This window comes from Lissotriton vulgaris, chromosome 9 (assembly GCF_964263255.1).
Source record: "Lissotriton vulgaris chromosome 9, aLisVul1.2, whole genome shotgun sequence".
In the NCBI taxonomy this organism is placed as follows: Eukaryota; Metazoa; Chordata; class Amphibia; order Caudata; family Salamandridae; genus Lissotriton; species Lissotriton vulgaris.
The window spans coordinates 1,143,604,362-1,143,622,311 of record NC_141697.1 but is presented as its reverse complement, the minus strand read 5'-3'; the positions used below and the strand labels follow the sequence as shown (position 1 = coordinate 1,143,622,311).

Sequence of the window (17,950 nt, the reverse complement as noted above, 5' to 3'; positions counted from 1 at the left end):
AAAAGACAGGCCTCATGACGAAGGGAAGTCCTCAGGTGGCAGCAGGGCAGTCCTCTGAAATACAGAGCAGGCCTCAAGGAGCAGGACAGTCCTCTGAAGTGCACACCAGTCATTTGTGTGGTCATCCACAGGTCCAGGAATATACTGAAGAGTTGGTCTGTGGGTCAAATATGTATACCCGGTGCAAGCCTTTGAAGTGGGGGAAACATTTAGACCACCCACACATCTAGTTTTAGAAATGTCCTTCACCTGCCCAGGCTCCAAGTGGTGTAGTGTAACAAGAGGCTGGTGTGAGGTCATTTTGTGAGTGTGCTAAAGGCAACCCTTCAAATTGTAAGTATGCATAAATCACAAATATAGACATCAGGTGGTTGGAAGAACCTTTGGTGACACCCTTATATCACATTTCTCCCCAGTTGGTGCTGAACCCCATTATTATATTGTTCCCATCTAGACCAGTTGTAACATTATACCATAAGGGGGTGTCATTTTATAAAGATTGCCTATTGGCTTTGGCAGTGGGTCATCACATTAATGCATACCACATTACTATTGGCTTTTTCAGGGTGTCTCTACATTATAAAAATAGAAAGCACATGTTAGGGTTCACTATTAAAATTAATGGACTCAATAACCATATTAAAATTATGCCTGGGAATTTTTTTAATTATTGCCGTAGTAATTGGATGCAAAAGTAATAAAAGTATGTGATTACACCTGCTCAAGTAAGTAAGTGTAATTTGGAGCACAAATCTCACCTGAGGACGACAGGAACAACATAGATAGAGAGCACGAGTGGCTGCAGGTTTCTGTTCATATCTGGTTGTATTTAGCACTATTGTCTCAGAGCAAAATGCATCCTCTGGTCCATTTTGGACTCAAGGGTGCATTCTGTGCTAAGAAAAGGGTGCTAAATGCTGAAATTAAGAATGATTATATGTAATTATGCGTTAATTACACAGAAATATGCTAGAGGCAATTACACCAGTTCCAGTCACCCCCTATTAAAATACATTCATTGTTACTATAAGCATTGCAATGTTCATCAATAGCCATTGTCTACAAAATAATTTAAAATCAGGCATTTTAAAAACATTCACCAACATGTAACAGTGAGTTTCTTTTACCACTACAGGCCCCACAATGTAGTCATAGGGCCAACCACTAGGGGCCCCAGCACTCCAGAGCCAAATAGCACAAGCGCCAGCCACGGGAGGGCTTAAAAATCAGATGAGCCTCTTTTGGGGACAAGCTCATAAGGCCCCAGGAGACAGAGGGTTAACTTTTTTCTAACTTTCTTAGGGAGTTGAAGAGCTCTTTGCAGCCCCCAACACTTAAAAGGTATAGTGGTGGGGAAACTGGACCTCTTTGGAGCACAACAGAGAAAATATGTAAATTTCCAGCCAGCTCCCTTCCGGGTCAGAATAAGGCACTCCTCGCCTGATAATTGAATATTTATAAGCAATTTCCCAAAACAGGGAAGTTGTAATCCTTTTACTTTTTGTTTTTAATCTCTCAGCACCCCAGTCTAACTACACTTGGTGGGGAGCATCATTGGTAACACAAGACCCCACCGACGTTGCCAGCTCCGTGATTGTAGCTTCTGTGCTGCAGTGGAGCCAACACTTCTATTTCTGCACCTCTAGGGAGAGGGTCCTATTAACACCCCCTCCCTTAAAATGTTGACTGTGTCGACCACAGGGCAATGGCCATTCCCAGGGGTATGAAGGAGAGATTGGGTGGAGCGCCACCTGCTCGCCTGCTCATTTTTTCCATTTAAAAAACAGCAAATCTTAAAGGTGTTCTAATTTAGGCCCCGTTGGACTCATTCTGAAGATCTTTGGCTCCTATTGGTCCTGGTGGCAAGGGTCTCTTGGCCTCTAAAATGGTTCACTTTGCTAGCAGCTTGGTGGTTGGTATGGCTCCCTGCACAGGTCTTCTCTTCAACCTAGCTCCTGGTGCTCCTCTCCTGCTAGTAGGGGCATCTTGCACAGCCTCTCCGCTACCAGACTGTAGAATACCCTTCTGCCAGCACTCAAGAGACCCAACTAGTTCTGAGGGTCAGCTAGGAACAAAGTCCTTACTCCATCTTGTGGGGCATCAGGTGGCACCACTTCCCAGCTGGCCATTCCCCTGCTGTTTTCTCCTCCAGAGTCCAGGATCTTCCTTAATGTCTCTCTCTTGTCCAAGGGTTTATCAGTGGGGTGGAAAGTTCTAGATGCCATGCCCATCTTGCCAATCCTAGGATGCCACATCATCCCTCACCCTTGTCCTAACCATCCTGCACAGAACTCTGGGGCAAAACAATATGGTGCCATCAAGTTTTCTCTCTCAAGAGCTCCTCTGAGGATCTCAGCTCCACCCCTAGCTGACATCACTTCCAGACAGCTTCCCAACAAAACATCACAGGCAAGCTCCTCCTGTTTTGGTTTTAGATGCTTGGGCTTCCTCCTTTGTTAAGTGGGCCTGTGCTGACCTAGCCCAGGTGCAGTGTGATAATTAGTTATCAGATGCAGATTTCTCCCACACCCCTGTTCTATCCCAGGAACTAGTTCATTCACTGCTCCTGTTGCATTGGGTGGCCTGTGTTTCCTCTGCTGGGAAGCAGAGTAATTAACTTGGCCCAAGAGGTGAGACAAAGACCCGGAATCTGATTATAAGCTGAGCCTGAGAAATATGACAAATATTGACATCCCATAAGATGTATGTGTGTGTTATTTGACTCAACATGCATGTTTTACACTTTTCTGGACTGTGTAAGCCAAAGTGGAGTGAAACTGCATTTTAAGGCAGATTTTACTCATATGCATAATACAGTGAAAACACAACATCATTTCCAGTAAATCCTCCTGACCTATCTGTGAATGCCCATGAACATAATAAGGCCTACCCCAAGCCAGCATCTACCGTTGCTGAGTCTGTTCTGGACCAGGTTACCTGTGTGGAGTTACCAGGCTAAACACAACTGTACTCTCACGTGTATAGCCCACGCATATGCTCACACGAATATGCACGTGTCACTGTGTAACCAGCCCAGTGCCCATTATCTTAGCTGCACCGCTGCAGCCTTATGTTAAAAGGTGGACACTGGAGGTAAATGCACTTGATCCAATTGCAGAGAATTTAACAGGAGTGAGACTCAGTAGTGAGACTTACCCAAAGTAAATGTCCAGAAACCAGGTGAACAAAAGCGAAACAATCTGGTGAGATAAATGGGATGAACCCATTCACAACACTACCTATTGATGAATTTGCATATAATAACTCACTGCATAGTTCTTTTGGTTGCTTATATTCGTGTTACTCCTTTTGGGTTCCATTTACTCATGTTTCCAGCTTTAGTCACATCCATTCACAAGTCATGTCCATTCACAAGTTTCCAGCAAGATCTTCATGTTACAGAGAAAAAAACTATCCAAAATCATGTTAAAGCCAAGGCACATTACAAAAGTAAAGTTGATTGATTATTTACACTGGGATCTGCTTGCAATGTGAAGTATAATACTTTTGTTCACCAAGTATCTGTCAATAGGAGGCTCTCACCTAAAGTGTTCTCCTGGGTTTGTGGGTCAATTATTACTATCACTGAATTGATAGGACCTGCAACACTCAAATTAGAACTTCCCAAAGTAACACTTTTTAAACCATTAGTGGAGCTCTTCCTGGGGCACCAAAAAGTCCAATATGCAATTTTGTTACAACTGCCTTAGGCCATGTGGAATAAGCCATTTTAGCTATCTGGGTCCTGGGGCTTATTGTGCCATCCCTTGCACCCCAACCATGATCCTTTTCTATTTTTTCACCAGTACAGTTTGGTGCCGCCCTGTTCAATTTTTAATGCTGAAAGCCCTTGCCTCTGCACTGGTGAGTTGATGCATCTGGGCAGCATGGAGAGCCCACTGCTGGTCTCTTCAGCCAGCACCTGAACAGACTGTGCTGGTGTCAGAGCCATCATGTTTTTTTGCCAGCTGCGGGCATGCACCCTGATGCAAAATGCACCTGTCTCCAAATACAGAAGCACGGATGGGAAGAGGGCATAGACTGGTAGATTCGGACCCTGTGGTATAGGGCTCCCCGGGACAAGTTATGATGGGTTGTAGGTGATCTTGGGGTGGGAGACCCAGGCACGCACCGCACCATAGTGATTGAAAAACATGAAGATGTGCCATACCTCTTGGACCTCCACATTGCATTTTTAAGACTCCCTTCATCGCAGCTGTCTCCTGCATAGGCTTCTCATGTTCTCTCCTGCTTCAGGGGCATCTTTCACATTGCCTCCACAAACAAAAAGTCAAACACCCTGCTGGTCATAATCCACAGATCCCTACTTGCATAGCATCTGTTTGTCAGCGGAGACAGGGGCCAGTTCACAGAATTCCCAAGGGAACCATGCAGTGAACACCAGAGGGTCCATTCCTCAAATGTTCCTTAGGGAGTCAGTGGCACTGGCCGCATAAAGACCCATCCTAGTCATGGGGTTAGCTGACGTTTCAGAGTCCCATAGTCTATCCTTGCAGAGGGTTAGAGGTCTTCTTTCTTTGACTTGTCCCTTATTTCAGTATTGCCGCCCAAGGTCTGTGTCTTCTCAAGTGCTCCTCCTTTGTGCATGGGTTTTGAGTGGGGTGAAAAGTTCTAGAAGCCAGGCTTCATGTCCAATCCTAAAATGTCACATTATCACGCCACTCCTTCCCCAACCCTGCTGCACAGCATTCTGTGGCATTTTAAGATGGTGACTTCAGTAGTCTCGGGAAAGACCTCCTCTGGGAGCCTCAGCACTGCCCCCAACTGACACAGCTGCCTGATCCCTTCCTGCTAAAATGTAAAAGAGGAGCCCTTCCTGTGCTTGGTTCAAGAGGTCTGAGCTTCCTCCTTTGGTTCTGGGGGCTTCTCAGGTGGATTGTGAGGAGTTAATTAACAGATGCAGATATCCTTCCCCATCCTTCCTATCTCAGGAAATGGGCCAGCAAAGTAATTAACTTAGCACAGTAGGGAGGGCAAAGGCCGGAAATGTGATTATGAGCTGAAATATGGCAATTCTTAAAGTTTCATAAGGAGTATAGGTAGATGAAAGGGTTTGTGTACTTTCATTCGAGATGCATGTTTACCATAATATTGATATCTTACTGGACGCTGTAGGCCTATGTGGGGGAAACAGTTCATTTTGGTACATATTTCGCCTATAATGTGTAGTTCAGTTAAACACCATGACTTTCAACAAGCACTAAAGAACTCACCCCAGGTCAGCACCAATCCTTGAAAAGCCCCCTCTGCGATAGGTTACCTGTGCACAGATACCATGCTGCGCAAGATGATATTTGCAATGCGCGTCATTGCAAATTCTCATGTAACCAGCACAGAGCTTCTTTCTCTAGCTGCACAGCAGCAGACCTTATCTTAAAAGGTGGACACTGGCGGTGAACACTCTCAGCCCATGTACACAAACTTTTCAATGAATAAGACTCTAATAGTAAGACTCACTCACAGTAAAAGTCCAAAACTAGGTAGGCAATAAGCGAAAAAGCCAGGAGCATTAAATGGGTGGAACCCATTTGGTACAGTGGGGTTAAGGAAAATTGAAAGAGGAGTTTAGTAAGGAGCGTGCTAGTGTGAAACACGAATCTGCATACCAGTAAGACAATACCAATATGCAAAATACACATTTCAGTCTAGTGATATAGTACGACTGACACACCAGGTACAAATCAGCTCCAGCTGCACTCCAGAGTAAGTCAAGCAACAGACATAGGCAGCAACTACTGACACTGGAATGAGGTAGGCAATAACACAAACATAACAAATAAATTACATCAAATATATATAGGTTATTTTAAAATGTATTAATATGTTGTTATACAATTTTATATAACTGTTAAATAGTTAATAAACATAACAATTGGATCAAACATATTGTAAATAATAACTTATTTATTTAAAACAAATATGTATATCATAGGTAAAATAATACATAATTTGACAAATTATACTGTCATTTAATATCTAATGCTTGGTACAAGAGCATCTGTAAGCTGCGATAAATCATAGAGCAACTTGGGGGTAAGGGTTGTTTCTACTCACCCACAAATTTGGTGCAATTCTCTAAATTCAATTGCTGAAAAGGCAATGTAATTGCCTGATGCGAAAGCTGTACCATTTTACGACCTTTTGTACTCAAAATGTCAAAACAATCATCAGGTTTAAATGTATATCACACAGCAGTTGCACATGTGACTACTCACTGTCAACCAGTTAAAGGTTTCTGGGACTTAATAGTAAATTAAAGCGCCTATGGACTAGTGGGGAAGCGCACGTGTGGCACTTTCTCACCTTCCTTTTCTTGCAGAGAGTTTGTGCTTGTTTATATACACATTTTTAGTAGGGGGTATGTTTATATGGAGATGCCTGACAAACTTTTTATTGTAATAGAAACATTTGTGCATTTAGGACTGAATAAGACGGGTAAAGGTTTATAACCAGCAGTTGGGTTGAGGTAGTAGCCCCCCCGGCACTGGAACTACAAAGAAAATTAGTGTTTTGCCCGTTTCAATCAGGTGTTTGTTGTTTTTTGTTAAAGGCTAGTGTGTGTCAAGGAATACAACACCCACCTCAGTTATCATAAGTACGCAAAACTCTGTTCTCATTCTCAGTACTGTAAAAATAAGTGAAATTATTGTGGAAAATCCTCCAACAAACTGTATTATGTCAAACAACAATCAACAACCCTAGACCAGTAGATATACATCTAAAAGTAACAAAAATTCAGGTCTCATCACCTCTTTCATCAGGGTTATAAAGACCCTCCACAGTGTGACCTGTCCTTTTGATCAACGCAGTTAAAAGTTACATTCAAATAATTATTTTCTCTAGATTGCTTCTAGAAAATATTTGTTCCTCTAAATTCACTGGCAAAATTACTACTGAGAAAAAATCAACCCATATGCCTCTTTTATCATTAGAATCTTGAAAAAACAACTTTACAACACTCCCCCATTCCTCTCCAGAATGCTGAGTATTAGCCAATTAGCTCACTTAAAGTTCACAGCCTGAACTACTTAAAAGCTTTGTGGTGTTGGCAAACTTTGATAACCTTGAAATTTGGGTTGCTCATTGTTGGTCCAGGCATTATACAAACTAGGGAATCCCTTGCTTAAAATGTTGATGTGTCAAGCATGAAATAACCTCTGATTTTCTCTGCTTTTCATCTTATCTTTTGAAACATTCTCCAGTGTACTCATTGTTAGAAATCGGGCTGCTTGTAGACTGGGGTGTGAGCCCTGGTCAAGCAAGAGCCACAATTCCTTGCAGGATAAACCATAAAAAGTCACTAAAATATTGTGTGCTTAACCCTAGATAGCTCGGCACAAAAAGCAGTCAGGATTAACTTAGAGACAATGTGGAAAGTATTAATGCAGTACACAAACAGTGACAAAGTGAAAGCATAAGAAAAATCCCAAACCAATTTTGGAATTTGAATGCATTTTTATAAATTATTGGACACCAAATCTACAAAAATCCAATCAGGAGAACGAGAGTTTTAAATTTTTTAAGGTTTTAGTAAAACTGTGCCCCCTAAAAGATGAAAGTGCCAACTCCGGTCGGCCATAATGGAGTGCGGTTTGGATGCAAAAAGTGGATTGTGCTTGGTCAGCGCTTACCTTCAGACTCTGAAAGTGTTCTGAGAAGGTAAAGTTCAGCAGGGCAAGTCTTCAGGGGATGTCAGAGAAGGGAGCGTAGTCATCTGATAGCGATAGCCTTGTATCGAAGCCACAGTGAAGATTTCTACTTTCGGACTTATGGCCTTATTATGATGTCAGTCAGACTTGCGTCCACCAGACACCGCTGCGGACGGGGTCTGACTGACCTCTGATCAGCAGTCCCGACCTCTGAATTACAATCGACCGCAAATGGTAGTGTCGCAAGCTTACTGTTCAGTATGGGAGCTTGTGCTGCAGTCGGAAACCGGATGCAGCACAAGCTTCCATAAAGAAAAGGGAATTTGTGTTCATCCCTGCACCGAGTGGCAGGCACCTCATGGTGCCTGCCACATGGTGCAGGGATGAACCTCAGCCGCCAACCAGAGGCCGCTGGTTAAAGGGGCCCTGCTAGGGGCCAACAAACTTGCTTTCCCAAAGGCTTTCCATGTCGGTAAGACCGGCATGAAAAGCGTGCCGGAAACCGAGCATCGTAATACTCACTGTGTAAAACGCCGTCAATAGGGATTACGAGCCTGTCTCCGGCTGACAAACAGTCTCCTTGATCCCTTCGGAATCCAGCTGGAATGACCAGCCAGTTTCACTTCCGACCGCCTTAATTTTAATTAGGTGGTCAGAAGTGAAACCAACGATCTCGGGAGGAAAGCCTCCAACCTGAGATCAAAGTCTTTCTGACCAAGATCCTAATCAGTCCCTGAGTCTTTGAAATGGAAGTCAAAAATCTCCATCAGGACGAGGCAGAGTGCAGTAGCCAAAGACAGTTCCATGAGGTCTGTGAAGGACTGCGAAATGGATTTGCTGCTGCAGAGAAGAACATAGTGGGGAGAGCCGCAAAGTCAATCCGCCCAGCAAAGCATCTCAGGTGGACAAGCACGTCAGTTGGTTCTGCTCTCCTTTTGGTTCTCAGAGCACTTTTTAGCGAAACGTTTACCCCACTTTTGGATTTTGGCTATCTGGGCACCTTCAGCACCACTTCCAAGGGTCCAGGCAAAGGGTAAAGCTTGAGGAAGCCTTTTTTTTGTCCCTGTGGCTCTGAAAAGGAGATCCGCAAACTAGATCTTGTGAGTCACTCTGGAGGTCCAGGGACAGATCAAGCTCCAGTCCTTGAACCCAGGCTCAAGCAACAGAGCAGAAGGGCTACAGGGTAGCACTCCAGCAGGGTATCAGTCCTCAGAGCAGCAGGGCATCAGTCCTTGAGAGCAGCAGTCCAGCAGAGTGTCATTCCTTCCGGCGCACAGTAGTCCTTCTTCCTGGTAAGGTATCCATAGGTCAAGATGTGTACTGAAGAGTTGGTGTCCGAAGGCCTACATTTATACTGAGGTGCCCTGGTTCAGGAAGGTGGGAAAAGCTTCTAGATAGGGGCTTTGAAGTACATGGAATTTCCTGCCTGCCCTGGCACCAAGCTGGCATTGTGGGATCGTTAGGCCCTTTGTGTAGAGGCAAAGCACACCTAATCCCTCTATTATGTGACTATCTGGGAGGATTTTGCAAAGTCTAACTGTCAGTTACACCCAGTCATGTGACCAAGGCCTGATGGTAGGCACAAAAGGACTGGGGGCAGAAAAATGCCAACTTTCTAAAAGTGGCCTCTTTAAAATTGTAATCAAAAACCTGACTTTACCATTAAATATGGTTTATCATTACAATTCCAAAGACACCAAACATGACTAGCTTCCAGCTCCCAATCTGGAATTACAGCCTATTAAATGTGCTACGGAATCCCCAATGTTATCCTATTGGAGGGGTAGGCCTCATAGTAGTGAAAAAACAAATTTGGGATTTTTTCACTACCAGGACGGGTAACACTTAAAAGTACATGCCCATGCTTTTAACTTAGGGCATGTTTTTTTGGTGCTACTTAAGTGGGTGACACAATAAGTGCTACACGCCCACAAGTAGCATTTAATTTACTTGCCTTGGGTGTATGGTATACCACTCTAAAAGGGACTTTCAAGTAAAATAAATATGCCAATTGGGTATAAACCAATTAAACCAAGTTTTAGGAATGCCCTTTCACCTCTCCAACCTCAGTCCTGCCTTCAGATGCCTGACCTTAACATAGCGGACCTACCTGCAATTGACCACCACCAAATTGGCCTCCACCCACTCCCTACTCCCTCCACAGGACTACAGCAAAAAGAGAAGCCCCTCCAACCCACCCCCCTTCTCCCTCCACAGGACTGCAGCAAAGAGAGAAGCCCTTCAACCACACCGGACTATATGGTCTAGCTCTGCGAGCTCACACCAGCGAGGCTAGGTTTGCTCTCCCACCATCCTCCCCCACTCGGATCACCCATCATGACAATGAATATGTGATTCATCTATTTTCTTTAAATATTACAATATTGATGTCAATTTTGTAATGATTTTGGAACCTCATGTACAGCGCTCTGATACCTTCGGGTCTAGCCAGCGCTACATAAATCTCATAACCCTAACACCCACCTACCTTTCAACCAACAGCTCCTCAAGACCTGTCATCATTTTTGTCGTGGCTAATTTGTCGGTAATTGAAAAGTAAGAGGTACTTTGGGCTGATTTTTCCCTTCGTCTTTCTGTCGTATCTCCCCCCTACCCTGTTACCCCACCCCTTACTCCTCTACGTTTCCTCTGACCTCGTCCTCAAAGATCTCTATATGCTCTCCCTGCAACCAATGTAACCTATAACAGATGTAATCTTGGAACAATAAGGATATCATGTAAAAAGCTTTGATACCTTTGGGTCTAAGCTATTTTAATCCTGAATGCTGAGACCTGAGCACCATGGCTGAGTCCCGGTGGAGCTGTTAGGCTGCTAATGAGGAGATTGGCCCTGGTTTCCCACTCGACCGTCACCTACCCAGCCTGACATTGGGCACAGTTCTTCCTCATCTCCCCGCTATGGCCCCTTCCTCCCCTCCTTTCCTACGAATCCTGTCAACCTCGTTGTTTGTTTATTTTACCTTACTACTTTGCTACACTATGGTAACTGATGTAACTTGCAACGCAAGGTTCCTCTGGTAAAGCGCTCTGATACCTCCAGGTCTAGCCAGTGCTATATATAATCTTTCTAGATTTACCTTGTAATGCAACAATCCTCTGGTTAAGCGCTCTGATACCTCTGGGTCTAGCCAGCACTATTTAAACTTTCAAATCAAATAAACTCAAAACTGATTCCCCTTATCGCTGAGACCTGAGCAACATGGCTGATGTCCGGTGGAGCTGCTAGACAGCTGTTGAGGAGATGAGCCCTGGTTTCCCCCTGACCGTCACCTACCCAGCCGGACAATGGGCACAGTTCCTCCTCATCTGCACGCTAATGACTCCTACCTTCCCTTCCTCCTACGAATTCTTGCAACATTATTTTTGTGTACTGTACCTTTCTATGCTCTTGTAACTGATGTAACTTTTATTGTAACGATCCTAAATGTAAAGCGCTCTGATACCCTCTTGGGTCAAGTTTGCGCCATATAAAACTTTTTAAATAAAAAATAATGGACGAACAAGTACTTTAGCCCTGGTTAGCACTGGCAAAGTGCACAGAGTACTAAGGCCAACAAAAATAGGTGCAGCGAAAATGACAGAGGTGAGGCAAAAATATTTGGGGAACACCTCTATAAAGCTGATAGGTCTAACACTCATCATCAGATGTTGACTTGCATTGCCAATGTTCAACACTTCCCAAAGTTGAAAGCCCTAAGTGTATATGGTCTGCCATTTCCAACGGGACCAGTAATAGTAACTACTATTCCTACTGGAATTATAAAATCAATGAGAATGCAGCCAGTCTGTTTAGTTTCAAAACAGGAGCATTTCGTTGATGAAAGTAGTTGAAATCTCTGCTTGAAACTTTAAGAGAAAACTGAGGACCACCCAGAGAAATGAGAAGCAAAATTGCAGAACTCCTTGATAAATCCTAATTTCAAAGGAGATCCTCAAGGACCTACTTGTAATGCAATATTTCCAGCAACCAAGTCTAGTATTCTTAATCTTCATTTTATGCAAAACCTATACAGAATAAGGTACTTTGCAATCCAGCTAAGGTAACATGTTGCACCAATAACGTTTTTGGAGAGTAATAACCTAGAAATTCAGTGCAGCCTGCAAGTGTACTCTGGTGACATGATAAGATCTAATACATCATAAATTACCTCAAAGATCCTTATAAGAACTTACTGTTGTTCCAGTAACTGCTGTATAGTTAGATAGGCCCACAGCCGCTCAGTGTATTCACCAAAAATGTACTGCTGGGGTTGCCAAGCTTCTCCTACTTTTCCTTCCATGTTGAAAGTAAAGTTGTTGGTTGCCTGATGAAAACAGTACAATGATCATTTCATGATATATCGTTATTACGGACATAATATTTGTTAATGATGCTAATTGTCATTAATATCACTATTCTCAGTGACAGTAATCCCTTCTACATACTTTGAACCATTAGATGTTGTTGCATGCACTTAGGGTTTTTGACTTGGGCTGGCAGACCAATTTAGAGTAACGATTGAATAATTGTATGGATTTATTTAAGTTGTTTGCATGTATATGTCTATGGTGTGGATCACTGACATAATATTGATCCAACAAATATCGAAACACAAAAATATTGGAAATGAAATATTGATAACACAAATATTGACTCCATATACTTAGCTATAAAAACCACACATATTGGAACACAAATATTGTTGCTACAAACAGCGATTGTTACATATATCAAAAACAAAAATATCAGAAACCAAATATTGTTACCTTTAAATAAAAATAGAATAAGCAAAAAATATCGATCCACACAATATTGAGTACAATATTAACACCAAAATAAGTAAATATTCATTAATAAAACAATTCAAAAACTACTTGTGACATAAAATATTTACTTTAAATAAACCCAGAATTTGTTATACACATATTTATAACCTTTTCTATCACGGTGGGCATGTGCAGAGGACTGCCGGGGGTCGTCCGATCTCCGCACAGGTCAGATTTGGCCACACCACGGCAGAATGTCCGCCACGGTGAAGCGGTTGATTTCAATAAAAATGTATAACATCAACAAAATATTTACCATTCACCCCCAAAATTTATATATCTAAAATATATACAATAATACCCCCCCAAACATAGCATTAACTACAAGCAACTAAACACCAACCTAAATATTACTAAATATATATACAGAGGGGCTCATTGCGATTTTGGGCGGAATAACTCCGCCCAACACCTTCTTGGTCATGGTATCGACCGACACCAGGTCTGCGGTCCGGGCCAGGCATTCCTACATTTTACTATAGGAGCATGCATTTCGGCCATAAACTGGCCTGAATGCATGCTCCCATAGTAAAATTGAAGGTGTGGTTCATCCCTGCATCAAATGGCAGGCACCTCAATGTGCCCCCTCGGCCTCCAACCAGATGCTGTGCACCAAAGAGGACCCTGCTGGGGCCCCCCAAAGATGCTTCCCGACATAGTTTCAATGTCAACCAGACCGACATGAAAACCATGTCGGAAAGCGGCATTGTCATCTCAAGGGCGGAATGGCCTACCCCTGATATTACTTGCAGCATTCTGACTGCCGGACAGGCTCTCTGAACCCGTCGGAAGCCAGTCGGAATGACCGGTCTGATTCCTTAATGACCGCCTACATCCTAATGAGGCCGTCAGAAAGGAATCCGACCTGCCCAATACGATGTGGCTGTAGAGGCTCCAACCGGCTGAATCTTAATCGCCCATATATATATATATATATATATATATATATATATATATATATATATATATATATATATATATATATACATATATATATACATATATATATATGTATATATATATGTATATATATACAAAACGGCCCCCGCGAGTGCTTTATTCCTGTGGATAACTGTCTACTTTGGAGTCAGGAGTGGCAATATATATATATATATATATATATGTATATATATATATATATATATATATATATATATATATATATATATATATATATATATATATTTATATATATACATATATATATATATATATATTGCCACTCCCGACTCCAAAGTAGACAGTTATCCACCCGCGAGTGCTTTATTCCTGTGGATAACTGTCTACTTTGGAGTCGGGAGTGGCAATATATATATATATATATATATATATATATATATATATATATATATATATATATATATATATATATATATATATATATATATATATATATATATATATATATATATATATATATATATATATTATATATATATATATATATATATATATATATATATATATATATATATATTGCCACTCCCGACTCCAAAGTAGACAGTTATCCACAGGAATAAAGCACTCGCGGGGGGCGTTTGAATCAGTTTATTGAGACAAACACAGCAACCAGCAAACAGACGCGTTTCGGTCGTAACCTTCTTCTATGTTTACCGAAACGTCACACAGAACATCATTATAACCAGTGTGCATGGAAATAAACAAAGGACAATTAAGGACTCAAATAGAGTGCAAAGCATGAGCGCCATCTCAACATGCCTGATCCATCACAATACTACATGAAAGTAAATAGATGTGGGTAATACTCGTGTGCTAAATAAATAAAAAGCAACACAAGTCAAACGGTGCCAATCACAGCACGTAAAACAACTAATTGAGCCCACAGATGGGCATAACCACAAGAACCAAATGTTCCAAAATTCCAAATGCACGAACCTGGCAGAGAAACAACATTCATAGAAGCAGTTCACATTATACATGATGTATATAATCAATTGACATAACACTTTAACATCTTTCTCTTTCAGTCCCAATTATACAAACAAATGTCGGGCACAGCTATGGGCACCTGCTTCGCCCCCAGCTATGCAAACTTGTTCGTTGGCTGGTGGGAGGAGCAGGTGGCCTGGGGGGCGATCAATGCCTCCTGGTCTGAGAGAGTGATAAGCTGGCATCGCTTTATCGATGACTTATTCATCATTTGGAATGGCACCCCTGAATCAGCCAGGGAATACATCAGGGTATTGAATCTGAATGAGGTAAACCTTGAATTCTCAGGAGAAGTGAGTGAGACATCTGTTAATTATCTTGATGTCAACATCTACATTGAATCTGGAGAATTGAAAAGCAGGTTATTCCGCAAGGCAAATGCTGGCAATTCTGTATTGGTAGCGACCAGCAGTCATCCCATCAATCTTGTACGAAGCATCCCCTATGGGGAGCTCCTTAGAATTAAGCGAAATTGTACTGATGATGATGAATTTCAAATTGCGGCCAAACAGAGCATGGAATGCTTCAAGGTCAGGGGATACAGCTCCGACATCCTTGCCAATGCTTATGAAAGAGCCAATGCCATAAAGCGCGAGAACCTGTTTAAAAAGAAAGACAGGACAACCAATAAGAGCTCCAATACCAGGTTTCGATTCATCACCACCTATTCCAGAAATGCCTCCTTTCTTAAGAAAACTTTGAGGAAAAGTTGGCATATTCTACAGACAGATGAGTGTTTGGCTGTCGATCTTCCTTCCAACCCCCTGATAACGTTCAGAAAAGCAAGGTCCATAAAAAATGAGTTGGTCCAGAGTCATTTGACAGACATCCCTAAATCCCCTTTTGGCGCGATGCAAGGTTTCTTCCCATGCGGGAAGTGTAAGGCCTGCAAATCAAGTAAGAGGGTTTTGACATATGACATCCCAGGGGTGGGTCTCCGGAGAAAAATTAACAGGTTTCTCACGTGTACCACACCCTATAGTGTCTATTGTCTCTACTGCCCCTGCGGTCTTCGATATGTAGGGAGTACTGTTCACCCCATGAAAATAAGGATATTGGAACACATGAGAGCCATCGCTAAATTTGATGAGACATACCCTGTTGCACGTCATTTTGACGAAGTACATCATCGCAACAGGGATCTTCTGGGTTATTTTGGCCTGGATCATGTTCCCAACAATCCTAGAGGGGGGGACAGACTCACAAGCCTCCGTAGACTGGAGTCAAGATACATTATTGGCTTGCAAACAAAGGTGCCGGGGGGATTAAATATGCATGAAGAACTTGCAGTCCATTTAGGTGAATAATGTCTGTCTGCATAGAATGCCCTGGATTTTGAGATTCCCTTTGCTCATCTGTTGTGCCCTTGCCACTAGTTTTAATGTCACTCTAAACTGCATATGAACTGAACTATGAGTACTATAAGATTGGATTTACTACTTTACAGTACCCCATTTGATTATTTCCTTCCCTAGGAATATGAATAATGTATTATGAATATGGACTATTGAACAATGAATTATGTCAATTGATTATATACATCATGTATAACGTGAACTGCTTCAATGAATGTTCTTTCTTTGCCAGGTTCGTGCATTTGGAATTTTGGAACATTTGGTTCTTGTGGTTATGCCCATCTGTGGGCTCAATTAGTTGTTTTACGTGTTATGATTGACATCTTTTGACTTGTGTTGCTTTTTATTTATTTAGCACACAAGTCTTACCCACATCTATTTACTTTCATTTAGTATTGTGATGGATCAGGCATGTTAAGATGGCGCTCATGCTTTGCACTCTATTTGAGTCCTTAATTGTCCTTTGTTTATTTCCATGCACACTGGTTATAATGATGTTCTGTGTGACGTTTCGGTAAACATAGAAGAAGGTTACGACCGAAACGTGTCTGTTTGCTGGTTGCTGTGTTTGTCTCAATAAACTGATTCAAACAGCCCCTGCGAGTGCTTTATTCCTGTGGATAACTGTCTACTTTGGAGTCGGGAGCGGCAAGTGATTAGCGAGTGCACCCTCGCTTGTCAGCACCCGCCTGGGAGTGCCACGCACCGGTGTGTGGAGAGCGGCAATATATATATATATATATATATATATATATATATATATATATATATATATATATATATATATATATATATATATATATATATGAACTACCCAATAAAACAAACTATAAACAACTTCAACCACTAAAATGAAACAATTAAATAAACAATATAAATGGCACACTAATTGGAACAACAAAATACTTCGAAAAAAACAAACACTGCAAGACAAGGAACCTCTGACCGATTCTTTCTACAAACCATTTAAGAAAAAAAATATAAATCTTAGCAACATCTTAACAACTGTATAACCAAGTAAGTAAACATAATTAAACTAAAATGTAACTGTTAGGAAACTTAAAAATATAAAATAGGAAATAAATATTAACACACTGTCCAACTTTCATCTTTTTTACACAGACCTCCTAAAAAAACTACAACTTGAAAACAGATAAACTACATGAAAACATCAAGTACTACAAACCAAAAATAAATAAGAAAGTAAATATACATAAATAAATAACTAATTATAAACTCACTCAAATACCAAACAAAATCAAACATAACAACCTCAGCCCCTACACACTATCAACAAAGTACAATGTAAAATGCAACTTATGTTTTTTCATTACAACCAAAATAAAAGAAAGCACTTGCTGCACTTTGGAACACCTCCGAGGGAAAAGCTGCAAAACCCGGTAAAACATCTCACCAGAACATGTAAGTTTACACAAAAGAAGTAAATATTTTTTTTAACATGTTTTTGCAAACATGCAAAAGTTAAAAGATATTTATGGCCTAATCACAAGTTTATGTAGAGGGTGGACCCGCACACCAAGTTTCGAAAAGTTTTTTAAAATGTATTCACAGTCTAATCAATTTTTGCATGCTCTCTAGTTTTAAGGGGGCGTGCCCTGCTCCCTAGACGTACCAACTATGTAAATATGAGCCCAAGGAAAACCCTGAGCTACTAGAGGCACAGCTGTAGGGCAATTAGCCTTTATGAGTGTAAACACACATTACTCATTTTTTTTATATATTCTAGTATTGCGAATATATTTATTCTCATAACATAAAATGTTTGTAAAGAGGAAATGAAAATGATAAGTACAAATTATGCACTGTAGTTATCACACGAAAGTTTCTATGTAAACAGAAGATGTTCATAAATCACATGATCAATTTTACATTTCATCATTAATTGAAAATAACATCAAAATAATCATAGTTCATATCCAAAATCCCAATGCATTTCGGGTTTAAGAGTAACCCTTCGTCAGGGGATATAAATATTAAGGATTTGTAACATACAGTCTTGAGATGTCGACGTTCACCTTCTTTTTTTAGTTTGACCAATACCACCCTGTTTTTCACTTAACCACGTTGTTCTGTGGGTGCACGTACGTCTACTCGGCACAGGGGCCGTTGCGCTCCAAACACTAAGCT

The 17,950-nt window shown here is 41.3% G+C and overlaps 1 protein-coding gene across 1 annotated transcript in view; it reads right to left on the bottom strand.

Moving 5' to 3' along the window:
• The window catches only part of LOC147692931 (inter-alpha-trypsin inhibitor heavy chain H3-like), a 316,366-nt gene that overhangs the window by 114,132 nt on the left and 184,284 nt on the right, over nt 1–17,950 (bottom strand). The window contains exon 13 of the mRNA XM_086939189.1: nt 11,865–11,995. Within this exon, the coding sequence (XP_086795315.1) occupies nt 11,865–11,995 (131 nt within the window). The remainder of the gene's footprint in view (nt 1–11,864; nt 11,996–17,950) is intronic.